Source organism: Halichoerus grypus, chromosome 11 (genome assembly GCF_964656455.1).
Source record: "Halichoerus grypus chromosome 11, mHalGry1.hap1.1, whole genome shotgun sequence".
Classification (NCBI taxonomy): Eukaryota; Metazoa; Chordata; class Mammalia; order Carnivora; family Phocidae; genus Halichoerus; species Halichoerus grypus.
This window is the reverse complement of record NC_135722.1, coordinates 16,461,611-16,484,425: the sequence shown is the minus strand read 5'-3', so window position 1 is coordinate 16,484,425 and position 22,815 is coordinate 16,461,611. Positions and strand designations below refer to the sequence as shown.

The window sequence follows — 22,815 nt, the reverse complement described above, 5'->3', positions numbered from 1 at the left end:
GCTTAAATGCAATTATTAGAGAAAAAGACACATGGAAAATCAACTTTTCTAAACTTTTATCTCAGTAAGCTAGAAAAACAACAGCAAATTACACCTAAATAAAGTAGAAGGCAAGACCTAATAAAAATGAAAGCAGAAATCAAATTGATAGAAAAAAATAGACAATAAAGTCAACATAGATAAAAGGTAGGCTTTTTTTTAAAGGTAGGCTTTTAAATAAGTAAATAAAATCTATAGACCCCTGTCAAGACAGATCAAGGAAAGAGAGAGTGAGAGAAGAGAGAGAGAGAGAGAGAAAGAGAGAAAACACAGATTATGTCACTGAGAAACGAGATCATTGCTACAGATTCTACAAACATTAAAAGATATGGTGATATCAAGTACCATTGATTTATTTATGCCAGCAAATTTGACAACTTAGATTAAATGAGCAAATTCCTTGAAAACATAACTTATGATACAAGAAAAAGTAGAAAGACTACAGTCTGATATTAATTTAAAAAGTTGAATCTTTAATTAAAAACCCTCCCTCAAAGAAACCCCCAGGGCCAGATATCTTCACTGATGAATTCTTCCAAATATTTAAGGAAGAAATAATGCCAATCATATATAAATCCTTCCAGAAAACAGAGACAGAGAAAAGACTTCCAAACTTGTTTTATAAAACTAACATAATTCTGATAACAAAATCTGACATTTTTATTATTATATATTATAAGAAAGGAAAGGAAAATTACAGGTCAATATCATTCATAAATATAAATGTAAAAATCCCAAGCAAAATATTAGTAAATCAAATCTAGTGACATATAAAAAGGGGAAATAAATCATGACCAAGTGGTTTAGTCCAAGAATGCAAGGTTACTGTAACTTTCTTTCAATGCAATTCACCACATTAACAGAATGAAGAAGAAAAATTATATAATCATCTCAATAGATATAGACTTATTCTTTCACAAAATTCAATATTTGTTCATAATAAACTACCAGAAAACTGAGAATAAAAAGGAACTTCCTTGGGGCGCCTGGGTGGCTCAGTCGTTAAGCGTCTGCCTTCGGCTCAGGTCATGATCCCAGGGTCCTGGGATTGAGCCCCGCATTGGGCTCCCTGCTTCTCCATCTCCCACTCCCCCTGCTTGTGTTCCCTCTCTCGCTGTGTCTCTCTCTGTCAAATAAATAAATAAAATCTTTAAAAAAAAAAAGGAACTTCCTTAATCAAATAAATGGTACCTACAAAAACAGTTAGGTAACATCTTTTAATAGTGAAATAGTGAATGCTGTCCCCTGCAATTAGAAACAAGACAAGGAAGGCTACTATCACTGCTTCTATTCAGCATTGTACTGAAGATTCTAGCCAGTGGAATAAGGCAAGAAAAAGGAAAGGCATAAGATTGGAAAGGAAAAGGTAAAACTAGCATTTATTCACATATGATGTAGATGGTATATGTCAACAATTCAAAAGGATTTGTGAAAAAATATTAGAATTAATAAAAAATCTGGAAAGTTTGTTTAAACAAAGGGACTTCACATATCAATTGTATTTCTGTATAATCTTAAAATGAATTGGAAATAGAACTTTAATATCCACTATTTAGAAGTGGATTTTTAAAAATCAAATGCCTCAGAATGAAAGTAATGAAAAAATTGCAAGATATGCACACTGAAAACTATAAAACATTGTTGAGACAAATTAAATAAGACTAAAAGAAACGGAAAGACATTTCATATGTATTGATTAGAAGACTCAATACCATTTCTCTCCAAATATCAATTATCTCTCCAAATTGACTTATGGACTCAGAAACATCTCAATCAAATCCCAACAGGAAATTGAAAAGCTGACTCTAACATATACACAGAAATGCAGAGCAACCAAAATAGCCAAAATGGTCTTGAAGGAGAATAAAGCTGGGAGACTCATACCACCAGATATTAATACTTAAAATATAAAGCTACAATGGTTAAGAAGACTATATGGTTTTGATGGAAGGATAAACAGAAGAAGGAAGTGGGATAGAGTCCAGCAACAGACCCACACTTCTATGGTCGACTGATTTTTTTTTTTAATGGTCAACTGATTTTTGACAATGGGGCACTGCAATTCAAGGGATAAAGGATGCTTTTTAAATAAACGTTCAATGTTCTTCCATCAATTGGCTATCCATATAGGTAATAAGGAACCTTGATCCTTACCTCACATCACACACAAAATTAATTTGAAATGGATCATAGATCTGAATGTGGGAGACAAAAGAGTCTAAAGCTTTTAGCTGAAAACATAAAAGGATGTCTTTATGACCTTGGGATAGGCAAAAAATTCTCAAACAGGACACAAAGCCATGAACCATAAAATAAGCTTCATTAAAATTAAGACCATCTGTTCATTGAAAGACGTCAGGAGAGTGAAAAAGCAAGCCCCATACTGGGAGAAGATATTCGCAATACACATATGTGAAAAATCAATAAAACAAAGACAAACAACTCAACTAGACGTTGGGCAAAAAACACAGTAAGCACTTCACAAGAGAGGATGTCCAAATGACCAATGAACACACGAGAAGGTGCTCAACATCATTATTCATCAAGAAAAAGCCAATGAAAACTACAACGAGACATCACTACACACCTTCCAGAATGAGTAAGAATAAAGACTGACAATACTAAGGGTTATTAATTATGTGGAACACCTGGAACTCTCTCACCTAATGTTTCGAGGAGTGTAAATTGATATGATTACTTTGGGAAACTTTTGGACAATTTTGTATAAAGTGAAACATACACCTATCTCATCACCAAGCATTTTGAATCGAAGGTAACTACCCAAAAGAGATTACTATACACGTGTCCATCAAAAAGCATCCAAAAATGTTTCTAGTAGCTTTGTTCAAAATAGCCAAGAACTGGACAAAACTTAAATGCCCACCAACAGTAAAATGGATCCCTGGTATAGTCACACAATGGAATACTACGCAACAATGGAAGTGGCAAACTTCTGCTCTTCTCAACAATATGGGTGAATCTCACAGCTATAATGATGATCAAAAAGAGTAGATATTAAAATCTATACACCGTATTATTCCATTGCCATGCAGTTCAAGAATTAGCAAAACCAACTTGTGGTGATAGAATCCAAATAGTGGTTGCCTCTTGGGGTTTTTGTCTGGGTGGAGTCTTCTGGGGCTGGAAATGCTCCATTTCTTTTTCTTTTTTTTTTTTATTTTAAAGATTTTATTTATTTATTTGACAGAGAGAGACACAGCGAGAGAGGGAACACAAGCAGGGGGAGTGGGAGAGGGAGAAGCAGGCTCCTCGCTGAGCAGGGAGCCCGATGCAGGGCTCAATCCCAGGATCCTGTGATCATGACCTGAGCCGAAGGCAGACGCTTAATGACTGAGCCACCCAGGCGCCCCTGGAAATGCTCCATTTCTTGACTCGGGTGTTGGTTATATGGGAACATACAATTTGTGAGCATTAAACCTGATTTGTGCAATTTTCCTTATGGATGTTATACTTCAGTGACAAGTTAAAAAATAGAATGCTAACAAGGAAAGCTGATGACAAGAGGAGGGGGCAATGGGTCACCACATACTTTGCTGGAATAATTATAAATCAGTACAAAGTTTTGGAGGGAAAATTAAAGAAAAACCTTAATAACAGAGGTACTGTTTATCCAGTGGTTTCATTCTTAGAAAATCCCTAGAACCAGACAAACAGGCAAAGATGTGTGCGTGAGGATGTCACTGTGATTATTACACAGTCATTATTATTACAATGTCCAAAAAAATTTGACAACACCTGAATGTCTTGTGACATGCTGAATACAATGCAGCTATTAAAAATCCTATTACAGATGAAGGGTCATGCACTTGTGAAGATGTCCCTGGTATATTACGACATGAAAAATCATTTGACTCTTGCTTCTCAATCAAGGCATTTCTCCCTCCAGCTGCCTTCCATCTGCTTACATTGTGATCTGAGATTTCTGCTGCCTCTTCCTTCCACCCAATGCGGATTCGGTGTTCTGTTTTTTCTTCTTCTTGTCGGAGGCTGGTCTTCAAGAGAGGAGATGGAATTCTCTTCGCTTCGCCTTAACTTGGTAGACATCCATGAATCTTGGAAGGGAAATCTTGTCCTGTCAGCATCCAATTATTATTCCAGGTAATGTTTAGAATAAAGTTGAAAGTTTCCCCTTTGGTCTGCTTCCCTCAAAAATATCCCACTGAGATTCTTTAAACGGGCTTTATTTTTTAAAAAACCTGTTTAGATTTGCAGAACCATTGCAAAGATATTACGAAGTTCCCATATACTCTGCACCTGGTTTCCCCTATTATCAACACGGACATTAATATGATACATTGGTGACAGTTAAGGAACCAATATTGATACATTTTTGTTAACTGAAGTCTAGAGTTTATTCAGATTCCCTTAGTTTTTCCCTGCAGATGTTTTGCTGTGGGATCCCACTTGGGATACGACTTTGCTTTAGTTACCATATCTCCTTGGGGTCCTCTTGGTTCTGCCAGTTTCTCAGACTTTCCTTCTTTCGGATGACCTCAATTTTGAGGAGTAATGGTTGGATATTTATAGACTGCCCCTCTATTGTGGTTTACCTGATGTTTTTCTCACGGTTAGATTGGGGTCATGGGTTTGGGGGAGAAAGCCATCGGGAGTTTGATGGGATGCCATTACATTTTTAGGATAATTTGAGCAGAATTGACATTTCCAGAATCCTGAGTTTTCCTTCAGGGATGTGGTACATTTCTCCAACAGACTCAAGTCTTCTTTTACAATCGTCAGTGAAGTTTTATAGTTTGCTTCTTGTGGACTTAACATATTTCTTATTAGGTTTATTTCAAGGTATTTTATAGCTTTTGCAGCTATTGCGAGTAGGATCTTTCTAATGATTGTCGGATTAAATAAATTACATTTATTTCTAAATTATCTTTATTTCTAAATTGTCCTTGCTTGTCTACTGGAAAGCCATTGATTTTTGTAAATTTATATTCGGACTAGCCATCCTACTAAATTCGTGCATAGTTTATGATCGTTCCGACTTGATTCTCGTGATTTTTTTGATAGGCAAGAATCTCTTATGCAAATAATTATTTTACCTCTTCTTTTAAATATTTATGCATCTTAGTTCATTTTCTTTTCTTACTACATTCATTAGGAGCTCCAAAGCAATGGTGATTAGGAATAGAGACAGAAGGTATCTTTGGTTTTTCACTGACGTCAGCTTTTCACTTGTTTTTATGACGTTTCTTATAGGTTCCTGATAATCTCTTACATTTTGGAAATGTCCTTCTATTCCTATTTTATTAGGATTTTATATTAGGAATGAAAATTGAATTTTATCAATGTCTTTTTTGATATGTGAGGATTAGCACCTATATTTTTTTTATATTAACTTCTTGGTACAATAATTATTGCTCTGTTTGGTTTCCCTTCATGGCGCCAATTTGCTTCCTGGACCAGGCACCCTTAAGGGAACTTCTCTGCCAGCCTTAGCCCTCTGCAGCTGGGGTAAAGCTCACCTATACCTCCCTATACCTCTGGCCACCTCAGACGATGAGGCACATATGCGGAAGCCAAACAATGACCCACCTACACAATTGCTGACAAAGCTCCCATCAGCTACCGATGGTGAGTGCCCAAAGGGGGGCCATGGGAAAGGAGAAAGCCAATTTGCCCACCCAGAACCACAGAAAAGCCACAGGGATAGGAGGGACCAGGACCCTCAGAAGGTTGAGGTGAAATCTATGGCTGAAAGTACAGGAATCTTTACTCAAAACCTATGCAAGAAGCAGTATGACCCCCCGCCAGATTGCCCACCCCAAGCCCTCCCATGGCAGCCAAGGTACTATCCCTCTCCTGTACCTGTAGACCATTAGAGATGTCTTTTCTAGAGAAATGGACACAGAGAATCTTCTAACTTGATTTCACTAGACATTGAGGAGGGTGGGAAATTGCTATATTAAAAACAGATACTTGGATGCCTGGGTGGCTCAGTCAGTTAAGCATCAGACTCTTGATTTTGACCCAGGTCATGATCTCAGGGTGGCAAGATCAAGCTCTGTGCTGGGCTCTGCACTGGGCTTGGAGCCTGCTTAAGATTCTCTCTCTCCCTCTACCCCTCCCCACCTCTCAAAAACAAAACAAAACAAAAACAAAAATAACACACACACACAAACGCAGATGATTAAACAGAAGTCAGAGACCTCCAGCTTCCTCCCCACTCAAGTCCAAAATTAGGGGTTGTTCTGACCTAGTATCACTTTGAAGTCACCTAGGACTAGACTTATTACCCCAACTCCCACCTCTGTCCTGCACACACATACACACTGGTAGAGTGGAGGATCACTGTTTGCCAAGGAAGGGAAGGCCTGCATCACATGGACCACATGGAACCAGCCTACCGTAGCCACCAGTAAGCCCTGTCTACAAATCCACCCACCCAAGCACATAGAGTCCATTTAGTGCCCTACTCTCAAAAAGGAAAAGGCACCCAAGGATCACTGGACATTTGAAGAAAACCCCAGCATGAAAGAGAACACAATAAATAGGGGAGAAAGCAGGTAAGGGAAGGAAAGAAGCAGATAAAACAGAGAATGGTGGGAGGGGGCAATGTTCCTAGGGAAGAGAAAACATGGCACCCATTAAAAATAAAGGAAGCTGTAAGAAACAGAGAACAAGAAATCTCGTTTCTGTGGTTTTTTTTTTTTTTAAGATTTTATTTATTTAAGAGAGTGAGAGAATGAGAGAGCATAAGCAGGGGGAGCAGCAGAAGGAGAGGGAGGGGAGAGATGATGTGGGGCTCGATCCCAGGACCCTAGGGGTCATGACCTGAGCCGAAGGCAGATGCTTAACCGACTGAGGCACCCAGGCACCCCAAGAAATGTTTTTTTTAAGATTTTATTTATTTGACAGAGAGAGACACAGTGAGAGAGGGAACACAAGCAGGGGGAATGGGAGAGGGAGAAGCAGGCTTCCCTCGGAGCAGGGAGCCTGACGCAGGGTTCGATCGCAGGATCCTGGGATCATGACCCGAGCCGGAGGCAGATGCTTAACAACTGAGCCATCCAGGCACCCCAATAAATTTTGTTTCTTCATAAAAATTTAAAATATGAAAGCTGAAAAGAATTTTTAAAGAGTTTAAATGTTGAAAGATAAGGTTAGGGAAATCTCCCAGAAAGTACAATAAAAAGGCAGAAATTGTGGTATATTGATGGAATAAAATGCTACTCTACACTAAAAATTAACAAATTGCTGGTTCAAGCAACAACATGAATGAATCTCAAATATTGCTGAACAAAGGGTTGCAAAAAAACAAACAAAACAAATAGAAACCAGAAACAAAATAACAAGAATATGTGACAGAGGGTTTCCTGGGTGACTCAGTCAATTAAGTGCCTGACTTTTGATCTCAGCTCAGGTCTTGATCCCAGGGTCATGAGTTTAAGCCCCACATTGGGCTCCACACTGGGTGTCGAGCCTACTTAAAAGAAGAAAGAAGAAGAAGAAGGAGGAGGAGGAGGAGGAGAAGGAGAAGAAGAAGAAGAAGAAGAAGAAGAAGAAGAAGAAGAAGAAGAAGAAGGAGAAGGAGAAGGAGAAGGAGAAGGAGAAGGAGAAGGAGAAGGAGAAGGAGAAGAAGAAGGAGAAGAAGAAGGAAAATATGTGACAGAAGTCATATCCCATGAAGCCGATAGTATTCACTATTTGACTCTTTTCAGAAGGTTTGCTGATCCCTGCTAGAGGAAAAAATGTCTCTAGGAAAAAACAAAACTCTGATATATGATCTAACAGGTTTGAGGATGTTGAAAATTACAGTGAAAGGCGTTCTCTATAAGGTTGGAGGGTGGACAAAATCTCAGCTATTAAAAAAAATAAGCAGATGAGAAAAGATGAGTCTATTATGATCTATTATGAACTCTAGGAAAAACAAAAAGCTGTAAAATAAAGGAAATTTAATTATAGTGTGTCTTTGGCTCAGCAGCTCACAATATTCATGTGGTCTTTACAATGAAAACACGGAGTAGGAACACAGCCCAACATTGAGATCTGACCAAATTGAGCCTGTGGTGGTGGTACGTGGGGGACATCATGGAAAAGACAATGAATTAAAGAAATGAATGAGTTAAAGACTCTCATCTACCATGTCAGAAAAATCAACAGATAATATCTAAAATTGATAAATCAAAAGCTAGCAATCTAAGCATAAAATTTAGGAATATGTAAGCAAGTACTAGCTGTACCAAAATAAATTCCAGATGGATCAAATATTTAAGCAAAATATTAAAAGTCAATTAGAAGGAAATTGAGGACAATTTTTTTCCATTTCCTAAAGGAGGTCTTTCTAACTATGCCCACAAAGCCATAAATAAAGGGAAAACAGGAAACATTTGAATTTCCATATAGCAAAGGACATCATAAATAAGCTTACAAAAAATTTCTGAATTGAGAAAATAAATTGCATTATATATTTCAAACAAAGGCTTTTGCTATCCTTAATACGTAAACTACATTTATAAGTCAATAAAAAGACACAAGATTCCGAATTTAAAATGGACAAAGGATATGAGCAATTCACAAAAGAAGTACAAAAGATAAATAAACTTGTGAAAATACGCTCATTTTGCTAACAAAATCATGTCACTTAAAACAACAATTAAATATATCACTTGCACATCAAATTATTGAAGATTAAGCATGTTGGTGACGTTCAGCCTGAGGGTGTAGAGAAACCAGCCCACTCATACAAAGTCAATGAGAACTGACATCAGCTTAGTCTTTGGAAGGCAATTTGGCACAATTGCTTCAGAATGCACAGCTGGGCATAAGCTTTGACCCTGAAATTCTACTCCTGGAACTTATTCCAAGGGAATAATGAGAGAAGCACACAAAATATACATGTAAGGACATCTACTTCAGCATTTTTACAAGAGAAAAATATGAACTAACCTAAATATTCATTTGTTTCTGTGTCTTTACGTTGGTCTCCCCTGGTTCCCTGCGAACTTCACGTGAGAAGTGGCTCTCTCGGGTACTATCCGGTGTGTGGTAGGTCTTAGTGTTTTAGGAATGGATGGATGGATGAATGAGTCCATGAAAGAGGAGAGGGAAAAGGGGAAACAATGTTGAAGGTTATTTGCAGTTATCTAGTTTAGTGATTCTTGCATTTCTTAATTTCATATACTAATGAACATTCCAAAAAATTGAGGGAACTAATTGCTATATGTTTGATAACTTTTTATTTTGCCAAGTAAGGTCACTGAGGGGAAAACCCCACAAAGCTACCTCCATCATGTACATATGCTGTAACCACCAGTTCATAAAAGAAAGAACATTAACACCAAAATAATAGGGAACACATAATCTCAAATATAAGCTCCTTGAAGTTGAACAGATTTGCTTTATGAAATGATCCACATTGCTTTATGGTTTTCATCTTCTCCACAATCAGGGAGAAGTTCTTCCCCGGGGGAGGTGTCTCCACGGATTGGAATGTGAAAACTGGCCTGTCATTTTACAGACTGTAAGACTGAGGCTCTGAGCAGATGTAGGACGAAACTCTAGCCCCCTAGAAGCCAAACAACAGAAGGAGGACCAGAACTCACATCTCTTGACTCCTGTTTTCATGACAGTTCCTACAACCCAGCAATGTGGTTGCACTTTCCTAGAATCGAGACTATTCCCCTATTGCGGGCACTTTGGAACTCACCAAACCTGAGATCTGACCTGGGCATAAATTATCTCCACAAGAGCCCCAGCCCTGGCTTCCATACGTCCGGTAGCAGGGAACTCACTATTTGCAGTAGCAGTCCCTTTTGTCGTGGGAGCGGCTCCACTGCTTCGGCAGTTGTCCCCCCGCCCCGCCCCCCGCTCCCAGCTGAAATCTGTCTGGATGTGGTTGCATGGTTGCACCCAGCAGTCCTGAATCTGCTCCCCCATCTGCACGGGGTCCTGCAGGTTTTGGAATGTGTGGCATTCAGGAGTCTTATCCTAGAGTTGGCGAGGGACTGGAAAACAGCCTCTCTGATACCTCAATCTCCAACCCTCCTTCCTTTCTTACCCCTAATGGACAAGAAGAGAAGAACAACACTGGGAACATCTTCTATCATTTGAATGATGATTGAATCCAACATTCCCAACCTGATTTAGAGAGGAGGAGACAGAGACTTAGGGAGAGAGAGAGCCGTAAAAGGCATCTGTTCCAACACCCCACACAGGGGAGGTCCCCCAAGATGCAGATAGTTGTCCAGATTCTTGAATTTGGGAGCAGCACTAGAAGTCCAAGATCAAGGCTCCAGCTGATTCGGGGTCTGGTGAGAATGCACTTCCTGGTTCAAAGATGGCTGTCTTCTGTCCATCTACTCACATGGTGCAAGGGGCAGGGGAATCTCTCTGGAGCCTCCTTTGTAAGGGGCACTGATTGCATTCATGAGGGCCCCACCCTCAGGACCTAACCACCTCCCAAAGGCCCTAACTCCTGATACGGACACACTGGGGATTAGGTTTCAACATATGAATTGAGGAGGGGGGCACAGACATTCAGTCGACAGCACCCGGAAAGGGAATTCTGGTGTTTCTCCAGTGGGCACGGCAGAGACACACCCTGCCTCCCCCCAAGCCTCGGAAGGTGGGAGGCTCCCCCGTTACTGGAAGAGACATCAGATGCTGGGCAACCAGAAAAAAAGAGACATGTCCACATCAACCTCATATCTAATGTGAGGATAATTAAACAAGAGGCCAGCCTACTCACCTGGCACTCAGTAAATATAAGTCATCACATGGCAGCTCAGGTGATGGTATGAAACATGAATCCATTCCTGAGTCTCCCTGCCTTGAAGGTGGCCGGTGGTTTCCGCAGCACCTCAAGTCAATCCAAACTGTGGGAAAGCATGGGGCCAGATCCCTGCACTTCTCCCCCTCATCTCCGTCCCTGCGTCCCCTCCATGCCACACTCTGGGCACACTGACCTTCTGCCACCTCAGCTAGGTCCTGCTTCGAGCCCCTGCACTGGCAGGCAACTCTTCCCAACTCTCAGTGGGTCTGGCTCCTTCATCTGTCAAGACCCCACTGAAAAACCACTTCCTCAGTGTGGCCTCCTCTGTCCTCACGAGTTGAAGTTGCTCCTTTGCTGCCATCCCACTATCCCCCACCTCCGCCCTGATCGCCTGGACGCATGGTAAGCAGTTGTAAGTGGTGCTCGATCCTGCAGAAAAGAGGAGTCTGTTTCCTGCCGTGCCTCAACAGGAGGAAATAATGGGGGCTACTTTCGGGGGCATAGGTGGGGGATCGTGGTTTGCGCTTCCTGGGGAGCTTGCAGGAGAGAGGCAAGCTGTTTGTTCGTTGAGCAAAAAATAGCAATGCCGATCTGACCCAGAGCATTAGGTCTTAGCCATCATCGGCAGCTGGGCGAGGAATCCCTTGGTCTTAAGCCAGTCCCTCCTTCCTTCCAAGAGAGGGATCCCTCAGCTGTTGGGCAAGTGAATAAGACCAGACCAGAAGAGGACCATGCCTGGCTTAACACAAGGCCCATGGAATCCAGTTTCCTTCAGAAACTCTTCCAAATGTGGATTTATTGTAAATATTTATTTCTTGCAATTAAAAAGGGGGGGCATCTTTACTAGAAGGCAGATGAAACAAATCTGAGTCAGGATTAGAAGTGGGAAAGAGGGAACAAGGAGGAAGCAACTGCTAAAATTGTTGGGAACAGGGGTGGAATTTGGCTCTGAGCTTCCTGGCAGCCAGTGCAAAAAGGGAAACCTGATCAGTTATGGAGCTCTTCTTATTAGCAGAGGACATGCTTGCCAGTTCCGTGGGTGAAATGCAGTTGATTTTCAGGTTTTGTGTTTTCCAGGCACTAAATCTTGAATGAAATTTCTCCCTTGAGGGTTTAAGAGGGATCATCAGTTGATGCCATGAACAACATCCTTGTTTAATAGCAAATGTGGAAGTGAATTGCTAGTGATCCAGGGGCTATTTAGCTCATATCACTGGATGTATATTTTGCAGTATCATTATTATTAATAAGTAAGAAAAGCCTCAGATTAGCTTTTCTTTCCAAAGAGCTGAACTTGATTCCCTTAGAGCATCTCAGTGTCCTCACAGGGCCTTGGGAGCGACTCAGTTTGTTAGTACATTTTTTTGCAGGGGGAGTTCATGAATTACCTGATCTCACACCATAAAGTTCCGGTCACTTCCTTTTGTGTCATATGCCAAGAGAGAAATTTGGGAAATATTTTACCAACCATTAGGTTGGAAAGCTGCATTATAGAAAAGGACAATGAATCTGAAGTATCCAGGAGTGGAAGACATTGAGCTAGGGAGTCAGGCAGACCTGGCTTTGAATCTTATCCTATCTCTAACTAGCTATGTGGCCTTGGGAAAATTTCTTAACCTCTCTGAGCATGGTTTCCCTGTCTGGAAAAACAGTGATGATGATATCTGCCTTGGATTATTGAGTCAAATGGTAATGTCCCAAAAACTTGTGCAGTGTGTTCTATTCGCTTCCATCCCCTTCTCCCCCTCCCCTGCTAGTTTCAGGGAATTCAAGTGGAGCTCCCACCCCGCCCCTACTTCTTTGTTTCAGGCCCAACTCAGCCCACAGAGGGAAGCTGAAGCACAGCCTCACAAGACCTGCCTTGTCCAGACCACTTGTCTGTGGCAATTAGCTTCAGACCCTGGAGCCACTTTCTGTCCACACTCGCCCAGAGCACCTGTGCCGACCCTTGGGTTGCCATGGGCTCCCTTGGAAGATGGTTCTGGCAACTCTCCCAGCTTTGTTTCAGATTCCTTTCTGTGCCTTGGTCTTGATTATGTGGCTTTGGGGCAACTTCTTGAGGGCAGAATGTGGGACCCCTGGTCCAAACTCTTTGTGTCTTGCAGGAAGAGACTGGAGCCCACACAGGAAGAGCTACGCCTCAGACCCGTGCAGTGTCTCTCTGCTCTCCGAGGGTGGCACCTGAGGCGCCGGCAGTGCCCGAGGACCCAGCCCCACTCCACAGACGCAGCCCTGGGACCCAGTATTCCTGGCAAAGGGAAGCCAGACTGGGCCACACGGATGGGGAGATTTAAATAGAAAACCAGCACCACAGGATAAAATTCCCTCTTTGCCTCACTTACCAGCTCATTCCCTTAAAGACCTTTTTTGCTTTTTGCTTTTTGACCACACTCTCTCTTTATCCACTTGGCTTCTGGCCTCATCTCCAGTTCCTCTGCCTACCCACTCTCTACTCCAGTCACGGCTGACCACATGCCAGGCACGCCGGCACTTTACCATGTCCAGGTCCTTGCTTGCGCTGTTGGCCTTCCTGAAATGCCATCTTACCGCTGGTGGGAATTCCAGAACCGCCCCCCCCCCCCCCGCCGCCCCGCAAGACCCACTTCTGACATCACTTCCTCTGTGGACCCTACTCCTTGAAGGAACGAATGGCTCCTTCCTCAGTGCTCTTCCCCTGCCTAAGCACTTGGCCTCCAGTATAATGCTTAGGGCAGTTGGGTGTGCATTAATCACTGAATTATTTCGAGTTTGCTGTGAGTACCTGCATCTCCTGGCCGGGTGGAGACCTCCTTGAAGGATGCCGCTTAACTATCTGGGTAATCCCCTGTACCCAATACTCTGCCTGGCGGGGAACACATATACACTCTGGGAACGTTTATATTTGTATTGGCCGTCATATAATTATGGCATTAGTTACTGTTACTTGAGCATCTACTATGAGCAGCCTGGTGATGGGCCCTTTAAATACACTCTCAGGGCCCCTCACTCAGAGCCAGCAGGCAGGGCGGGTTATTAATGTGCCTCACTTGCAGAGGAGGGAACTGAGGCTCAGAGAGGGGAAGTCACTCAAGATCACCCAGCTAGAAACAGACATTGGATGCCAAGAAACTGTGTTTTTGATGTCAAAGTTAAGGGGGAAAGATGATGTGGTACATAAAGTTTTTTCACCCTCTCTCCCCCTGCCCCCAACATCCAGACTCCGAGAGCCATCCAGGACATCCTGGGCCATGACCATGGACGCCCATCTTGGGGCCGGGCTCCCGGCCAGCCGCGAGGTTGACGGAGAACTTTATTCTTTATTGGGAGGAGGCCTCCCTAGGGTGGTACTCACCGGAGGCCGCCTGTACCAGCTCTTGCACGGCTCCGATCGATGACTATTTTGGGGAGCGGGGTGGGGCGCCCCTCACTGGGCAGCGCCCCACCTAGGCGCCTTTGTGAGACCGAATCCCCCCAGGCAACCTCCGACTGGGAGGCCGGCGGGGGGGGGGGCGGTTAGAGCTCGCACGGCTCTAACCCCAGCATAGCATAGCACAGCCTCCCCGGGCAGGAGACCTTGCAGTTCCGCCACAAGCCTTGCAGACAATGCCAAGAGAAAGAGGTTATTTTGGGAATGGTTGTCCTGGTTACGCCATCCCTCGGTGTCCTCTGCCCCATAGCCGCCCCACCGGCTTTGTGGGCGCTGAAGGAAGCCTTTCAGACTTTTCAACACTTTGTCTTTATGAAAATTCCGCCCCACCTTTTCCTGGCTACCTTGTCTCTCTGGGATATTGAATCCCATTCACAGATGGAGAAACTGAGGAACCGAGCAACGGAGCGAGCCTTCAACGTCTTTTCCAAGTCAGCCAGGGACCCGCCTGACCGATTCTCAGAATCTCAAACCCTGTAACGAATTTCGATTTGAAGAACACATGCGGTGCCCGACTTGAAACCGCAGCCCCACAGAAACAGTTACCATTTCGAGCGAACCCCCAAGTCCCTTACCCTCAGCTTGCCGCGGGTCTCCTATGTTTAACAACTTTAGTTTGTATCTCCAAACTGCTGGGCAGTCAAAGGGTTAAAAGGGACCAAGAGGGGGCCGGCTGCGCGTGGCGGGGTGCCTCGAAAGGGTTAAAATTATAAACGCATTAATCCCCCCTGACTGGTTCAAAATGAGCAGCAACTGGGGCCCAGAAAGCCAGGGAGCCCCCCCCACGGAATGACTTTTTAAAATTCTAGAACTTTTAATTCCGACCAAAAAAAAAAGTGTCCCAGTTCGAAAGTTCTTTTAACCTTTTCTTTTTTCATTTATTTATTTTTTTCTCGATTTCTCCGCGGGCCGGATTATAAAACTCGCCCTCTCCTTTTGGGTTCGAGGAGCTAGGTTCCCCCCTCCGGGCAGCGCGCGGGGCGGGGGCCGAGGGGGCCCCGGGAGTTTTCTCCGGGGCCGGGTTGGGACGCGGCTGGTGAGTCCCGGCTCCGGCCCCTGAATTGGGGGGTCCGCGTCTGCCCCAAACGCCGCTTTCTTCCGTTTTCCATGTCATTTCCTGTACTAATAAGATGGTGGTCAAAGCAGGGGAGGAGAGCAGCAGCGAGTCGCCGCCGCCGCCGCCGCGCCGAGGCTGGCGCTGAAACTTTGCCTCGCCGGGGACCAGCGCGCCCGCAGCGCGGCCGCTCCCGCCGCGGGGGCCGCCAGCCGGGGCCGCGCCGCCTCCGCCGAGCCGCCCGCCGGGCCGCCCGCGCCGCCCGGGCCCCGCGGCTGCCGCAGCATTCCCGGGAAGGTGAGTCAGCCCCGGTAGCCAATGTGGCCATTGAAAATGGCTTCGGAAAGCGCTCGGCAGTTTGCCAGCGAGCGCGGGGGCCCGCGGGTGCAGGGGCTGCGAGCCGCTGCTGGGGGCGCGGGCGGCCGGGGGCCGGCGCGGGCGGAGCGGGGGGCCCGGGCGCGGGCTGGGGGGGGGGGCAGTTCGTCCCGGCCCCGAGGTGGGTTAACCCTCGGCAGGTAGCTGCCGCCGCCGCCGCCGCCGCTGCCGCCGCCGCTGCGGGATTCGGGGGCCGCCCCTCCGCCTCCTTCCTCCCCGCTCGCTCCTCGCTCGCTCGCCTTGTTACAATGTAGCCTTTTCTCTGCGCCGACGTTCCGCCCGCTGACGGACGTGGCCGCCGACCAATGGGAGCGGCGGTCCGGGCCGAGCGTTCGGAATGAGAACGCGGTGACACGGGCCGGGCGGAGCGCGGAATGTTGGAGGGCTCTCTGCGGCCGCTGGCCTAGTTCTCGGGGGCACTTTCGGCTCGGCGCCCGGGGCTGCTGTGGGGGGCTCGGGCCCTTCAGGAGGCGATGGGGCCTCTTCCAGCGCAGCCCGCGATTTCCCGCGAAACGTGGCGGAGCCGGAGGCCGTTTCTATAAGATATTTGAAGTCTTAGTTGCCGTGTAGACTCTTCGGGAAATCTCTCTGGAGTGTAGCCTCCATCCCCCACTCGCAATCCCCAAGGTGTTGTCTTATGCAGAAACTGCAGAAACTTAGCGGCCAGTGACCTTTCTCCGGTCAAGGCCAGCACGCCCTAGGCAAGTCGCTGCAAGGAGAATACACATTGCTTGAGCATTGGGCGATGCTGGTTGAAAAGTTGCTTGTGTCTTGAACTGGGTTGGGCGGTAGGGGCTTGACCCCTGGGATGGGCTGGGACTTAGGAGAGAAAAATGTTAAATCTCTCTTCTTAGACGTTTGCTTCATGTGGAGAAAGGCTGTGGTATATCATTTAGAGCGGCTAAGAGGAAACACACCCAGTTCTTTGTGCGTGAGGACAGGAGGCAATAATGAGAGATTGCTCTTGTTGCCTGGAAACCCTATAAACTTAGGGGTTTTTGTCTGGGCTGGGGCAAAAGGATTTTCCGTGGAGCCGGATGCCAGCGGCACCCAAGCTTGCCTTTGCCCACAGTACCCCTTCAGAGGAAGGGCGGTGGTGGGCGTGTGGGGTCGGTGGGCCGAGTCTGTAACAGGTTGTGGGCGCATGGTCTTCACCCACCAGCTCTCTGAGAGGTGGGCAGAGTTCTGTGTGGGCACACATCTGAGAACCTTCTGGGGAGAGCCCCAGCTGGTTGCTTTAGTTTAATGAAAGGGGTTTCTCTGTTGGGAGTCCTTCCCCCCTCCACCCTATAATAACTGTATGACTTTGGATTTGGCACGGTTACCTTTGACCTCTCCGAACCTTGCTTGTCCATCCGGAAAATGGGGCCAACAGAGCCTATCTGGTAAGGCAGTTGTGAGATTAAAGGCAATAGGGATAAAACGCCTAGTCCACGCTCCACACATGACATGATTTGAGAAGTGTTGTTTTCTGTCTGGGATTATTGCAGAACCTATGATCCCGGGACCATCAGAATTGCCCGGCGGGCCCCACCTAGGACCATCCAATTCCAAACTGACAGGGCCTCCAAGGAGCAGCTGGGGCGGGGACTATTTCTCTTCCCTAATGACATTCTCGAAGAGGAGGGGCTCCCCTCCCTTGCCCCAAGAATCCCGATCAGCCACAACAACCATCACTTATATCCAATATTGGCATGAGTTAGAGTTCTGTCCTCCAGACCCCTTGGATTGATGTGCTTCCTAAATTTGTTCTCCTTGGTGTCAAATAAGACTTTTGTCATCTGAATCTTTCCTCTCACTTGGACGCGGAGGCGGGGTTTCCCTGGTTCTAGGTCACTGGCAAGTGTGGAGGAAGTAAAGACTACTGGACTAGGAGTCAGGAGTCATATGTGTTATTCAGCTGCCTCATTGGCCTGTCCTCTTGGCTGTATCATAGTCATGACCAATGCATGGCATCCAAGGCTGTCCCTTGCCTCCTGTCTGTCCTCCAGGGCGGCGCTGTCTCTCCCCAGGACAACATTCCTGAGCCTCCTAACTGTCCACCCGCAGCCTGTCCTCCATGCCAGTCTCCACCTCGCAGAGTGATCTGTTCCAAAAAAGATCACATCAAGCCTCCCATTTCTTGCTTAAAACACCGAAAAGTCTTCCCAGTGCTTTTGGGATAAAGAACCAAATCGTCCACATGACCTAAAAGCTCTGGAGTGATCTGGCTCTGCCCCTTCCTCGGCCTCATCTCGCACCCTCCTCCGGATCTCCCTGCATTCCAGGTTTTGTTCTCTCCTGCATGTGCCCCCCCTCCTTCTAGAATACTGAACCCGTTGTAATCTAATGAGTGAGTTGAGGTTGGCAAGGGCAAGGTGGAGCGGGAGAGTGTCTGGTGGTCCTTGACACTATCCCCTAAACATTTCCAGTTCACCCAGGCACAGGGTAGGATTGAATCTAGGGCTCCTGTGCTTGCGTGGGGCCGTGTGGCTGGCGGGTGAGTTGTGAGCTGCAGTGACACAAACCACTTTGGGCCAAAGCATCTAGTAGCTGGTGCAAGAGCCTCCAGAATGCTCTTTTCCTATGGCGTGGCAGCTAGCAGTAGGTGCGACGGTGGCTTTTTTTTTTTTTTTTAAGATTTATTTATTTATTTATTTATTTATTTATTTATTTATTTGAGAGAGAGAGCACATGAGAGGGGGGAGGGTCAGAGGGAGAAGCAGACTCCCTGCTGAGCAGGAAGCCCGATGCGGGACTCGATCCAGGGACTCCAGGATCATGACCTGAGCTGAAGGCAGTCGCTTAACCGACTGAGCCACCCAGGCGCGCGGGACGGTGGCTTTTTGCTAGCCAGGGTCCCTGGGTCGCTGTGTGGGATGGAGCCCCTTGATGCCCCACGAGGGACACGCAGCTCGAGTGATAACTAAACCTTTGTTGTTTTCAACCACTGAGATTTGGGGGTTGTTTGTTACTACAGCATAACCCAGCCTGACCTGACTGATACGGGCACCAGAGGAGCATTCCAGGCAGAGACAAGTACACACACACAGGGACTCAGGAAGGCTCATCCTTAGCAGCCAGGGTGACCCGTTTGACAAACAAGTGTGAGTCTATCAACCCCTGCCTGAAAAACCTTCAGGGACTCCCACTGCTGTTAGGAGAAAGGTAGAAGTCCTTTAGCTGCCCTCCAGACCCTGTGGGGACCCCGTTTTGCATCCCCCCATCTGCTATGTTCCACCTGACATGGCGCTTTCCTCACGTTGTCCCCTCGGTCCTGACCGTGTACCGCACTCCCCCTGCTTAGGCTTCCTCATCCTTCATCTTTCAGCTTCCACCTCATCTCTTCGGGGAAGCCCTCCCTGATTAGGTCGAGCCCTCCATGACAGCCTCTCATGGCCCCACGTACCTCTCCTGTGCAGCACTCATCTCTGTAGCGATTTTACAGTTGTGGGTGGGTGTGATTATTGACTGTGGTCCCCCTTTCATCAGACCAGGAGCTCTGCGGGGGCAGGGCTTGGGTTGGCTGCTATTTTTCCGGTGTCTGAACACAAGGGCTGCTTCTGAAGAGTCCCTGAGCATTGACTGCAGATTCCCTGGGTGCCAGGGGTGAGGAACAGGATAAATGAACGCTGCTTCCCCGGGCGTAAGGGCAGGTGGGTCCAGCTGGAAGGGGGCATTGGGCATGGTGGGCAAACTGGCCCATAGAATATAGGTACCAAGCTCCCCATACTTACAGGTGTCCACGCCCCAAAAGGACCATGTTTCTGGGAGGTCTGAGAGGACACCCCAGGAGGGCAAGAGTGTGAGATTTAACAAACCCTGAGGCTTCTGCTGATCTAGAGAGTATATGATTCGTGAAGGGGCCGCCGAGTAGGAGATCCAGGGATGATGAAGGCAGCGAATGTTTATTGAGGGCTAATTGTATGCCACGTAGAGTCCTAAGCATGTCTCTATGCAGAAAAGCACTCCACAACGTATGTATTATTATTTTCATTGCACAGATGGGTAAACTGAGGCCACAAAAGGTGGAGTAAAGGATCCAGGTTTACACAGGGGTATGGCCACAATTGGAACCCTGGCATTCTGATGCCACCTCCTTAAGGATGCCCTCTTAGAATGAGGGCAGAGAACCCCAGACACACCAAGGAGACACCCCTTTGGAAATGTCACATGGGGTTATAAAACCCTTCTTGGGGGGTAAGTTCCCAGGAGGTAACACCCACCTACCATTGGGGTTTGTGCAAGCCGGTTTCTGGCTCAGAGCTGCTTGGTGGTCTTGGTGCCAGGGCTGATCTAGAACCATCTGGTGCATCTCCACCCCTGCTGGGGCCTGAGAGTCCTTGGAGGCCCCAGAGCCCCATGTTCTCAGAGTGGGGCCTGGGAGAGGCTTCCCCGCAGCTGGCTCAGGGGCTGCGCCGGAAAAATAAGCTGTGCAGAAAGAAAAAAAAACAATGAAGAAAAAAGAAAAATGTGCTGTTATTTTTAAAAAGCCTGTTTCCTATTGCGGATTTGTATCTGCGTTGGAAAGCCCAGTGTTCGCGCAGTGCGGCCACACTCGTGGTGGTGTCCCTGGCAGAGGCTCTGTAAGAGGGGAGGCCTGGGGCATCCTTCAGTCCTTCCTTTCTTCCTCACATGGTCGGGGTTCTTGTGCTGTCCCTGTGCTGTCCCTGTGCTGGGCTCGAGGGCATATGGGGAACCCAGTCTCTGCCCCTATCAAACTCATGGACCAGCACAGGACGTGAGCAGTTAGCCAGGCAGTTACAGGGTCTAGCAAAAGGGTGCAAGGCAGATGGCCACCGATTCTAAGTCAAGGAAAGCTTCCTGGAGGAGGAGATGGCCTTAGAGCTGGGTTTTGAAGGATGAGGAGACAACAAAGAAGGGAGAGGCATTCTAGTGTGGGGTATAGGTCGTTCAAAGGCCTGGACACACAGAAGGGCTTGGAGAAGCTCAAGTAGTTCAGTTTCCCTTCCTATAAATGGGGACAGTAGTATCAGTCCTGTGCCACATTCGTTGGAAGAAAGTTTTTTCCTCCCTGTTCTCATGACCAAATTTAAGAGGAACACATATTGTGCCCCATGAGGTCCCTTCTACATCCATTTATGGATGGGGAAGCTCAAGCAAGTTCAGAGAGGTTAAGTGACTAGCTCCAGATCACGCAGCTATAATCTAATCTTTCCAGTCACCTTGAGAAACCCACATTTATAAAGGAAGCCTCGGGAGTTGCCTACCTGTGTTACCTAACGATCCTCAGCAGGTCTCCTGGGTGCTTTAAATGTGGGATTTGATTTATAAGCCCTTGGTTTACACAGCTGGTTTCAGACCCCTCTCCCCACCTGGGAACCTCATGGGTGAGAACTTGCAGGCACATTTGGACAGACCAAGAGTCTCCAATGAAATGACATGCGGTGAGGGAGGAGAGGAGGGAGGAGGGGGGCAGGAGACCGCAGATGGTCCTGCTCCCCAGCATCAGCCTCAGATCCTGGGTGGGTGCTGAGGGGTGGGGACCCTGTATGCAAAGGCACACCTTCGGTGCCTTCTAGAGCTTTCCCTTCCACCACGCTCTTTAACCTCCCCAACCAGACCCATAAGGCCAATGGGCAGTCTTCCCAACTTCGCCTTTTTCTAGATCCCCTGTCAATAGCCCGTGAGGCTGGCGGGCCGGCTCTCATGACCCCAGTTTTAGAGCTGAGAAGTTGGGGGCTTCCAGAAGGGAAGCAGCGTGCTGGAGGTTGTACCATTTAGGGAGTGACCAAGCTAACCCCCAAATCTAGGGCCCCTTCCTGTGAACCCACTGTCCTCCTGCAATTATCAGAGCAGGCTGGGGAATTCTGAGAACTTTTGGCCCAGTCTCCGTGCCCTGCTTTCCAAAAGGAGCGGTTGTGGGGTCACTGCTTGACTGCAGGGGCAGCAGCTCCCCCCCTTCCTGAGGGGACAGAGGCAGCCGACCCCAGTGATGTGTGTGAGGAGCTGGGCTGGGGAGGGGGGAGGGCCAGCGGGGCTTCTCCTCCGGGGCTCATGGCGAGGCTGGGGGCCAGAGTGGGACCAGCAGACAAGGCGAGCAACTTGACCTGGGCACCGAGCTGGGCTGGTATGGACGTCACCAAGCAAGTAAATATGGAACCACCCCCACAGTGTCAGCTTTCTCAGAGTGGCTTCTCCCACTATCTTTCACTTTCCCCAAGGGAAAGGGGTGAGGGCCGGGAACGGATCCTGCCGCCTGATGCTCAGGGGATGGAGATGGCCGGCTTGGGAGGATCTGGGACAGCCGAGGGGCCTGGGGAGCAGCCCACCAGACCCTCGGCCCCAGCAGGGAGTGAGCCTTTCGTGGGGGCGGCTGACTGGGACCCAGCCCGGGTGGACTCAGCATTGTCATGGCCCAAGGTACATGGAGGGTGGGCTCTGGTGGGTGGGTGGAAGTGGGAGGGGGAGGTGTTTGCAAGCCAGGGCCTGTCCCTGACCTCTCAGCCCAGCCCTTCCGTGCCCCAACCCCAACAGGGCGGCATTTTCCCAGGGCGGTGCAAGACACCTCTTGAGACAGCTGTACCCCAGAGGAAAAGCCAGACCAGCCAGAGGGGCTGGTATTTAGAGAGGAGGTGAAGAGGTCAGAAGCTCAAGGTGTCCCAAGGACGGGGGCGGGGCACTTAGACTGGGGTATGGAGGGCCAGGGGGGTGATATCTGCAGAGGAAATCAGCAAACTTAGCAGCCAGGGAAGAATTTACTCCCCCCCCCCAAAAAAAGATGTTAGGTCTTGGGTGGAGGAAAAGCAGAAAGGGAGGATACAGGGCCAAGTTTTGGGCTGGGTGATTCAGGCCTCTATAAACATCAGTAATAGCCAAACTTGGTCGAAGCTTTTAAGTGTGGCTGGGTCCTGCCTGAAGCAGTCCACTGCCCCATCCTGCTTGTGTCATTAGCCTCCATTTACAGAGGAGAAAGTGAGGCCCAGGGAAGGGAAGTGACTTACCCAAGGCCACAGCGCTACGAAAGGCAGAGCTAGGACCTGAACCCAGGTCTCTCTGCTTCCGGAGTCTAAGCTCTTTTCCATTGCATGGGGAACTGCTCTTGGAGGCTGTGCTGGGAGGGAGGGGATGGGGCTGGAAGAGTTGCAGGCTCCAAGCACCTGCCTGGGTGATGCTGGGTAGTCCCGAGAAAGGACAGCGTGGGCCAGCTGTGGTATCAGGGTACTCACCTGAGAAAGGGCTAGTGCAGTGCCCCCT

The 22,815-nt window shown here is 47.5% G+C and overlaps 1 protein-coding gene across 9 annotated transcripts in view; it reads left to right on the top strand.

The window, feature by feature from the left end:
• The first annotated feature begins 15,215 nt into the window (after positions 1–15,215).
• The window catches only part of PRDM11 (PR/SET domain 11), a 79,635-nt gene continuing 72,035 nt past the window's right edge, over positions 15,216–22,815 (top strand). For 7 of the 9 annotated variants that reach the window (XM_078058136.1, XM_036097710.2, XM_078058133.1 and 4 more), the window contains exon 1: positions 21,770–21,981. In XM_078058136.1, the coding sequence (XP_077914262.1) occupies positions 21,832–21,981 (150 nt within the window). In that variant the 5' untranslated portion in view covers positions 21,770–21,831. Of the gene's footprint in view, positions 15,541–21,769; positions 21,982–22,815 lie in introns of those variants that run through there. The other 2 variants (XM_036097714.2, XM_078058132.1) reach the window with 1 other exon arrangement.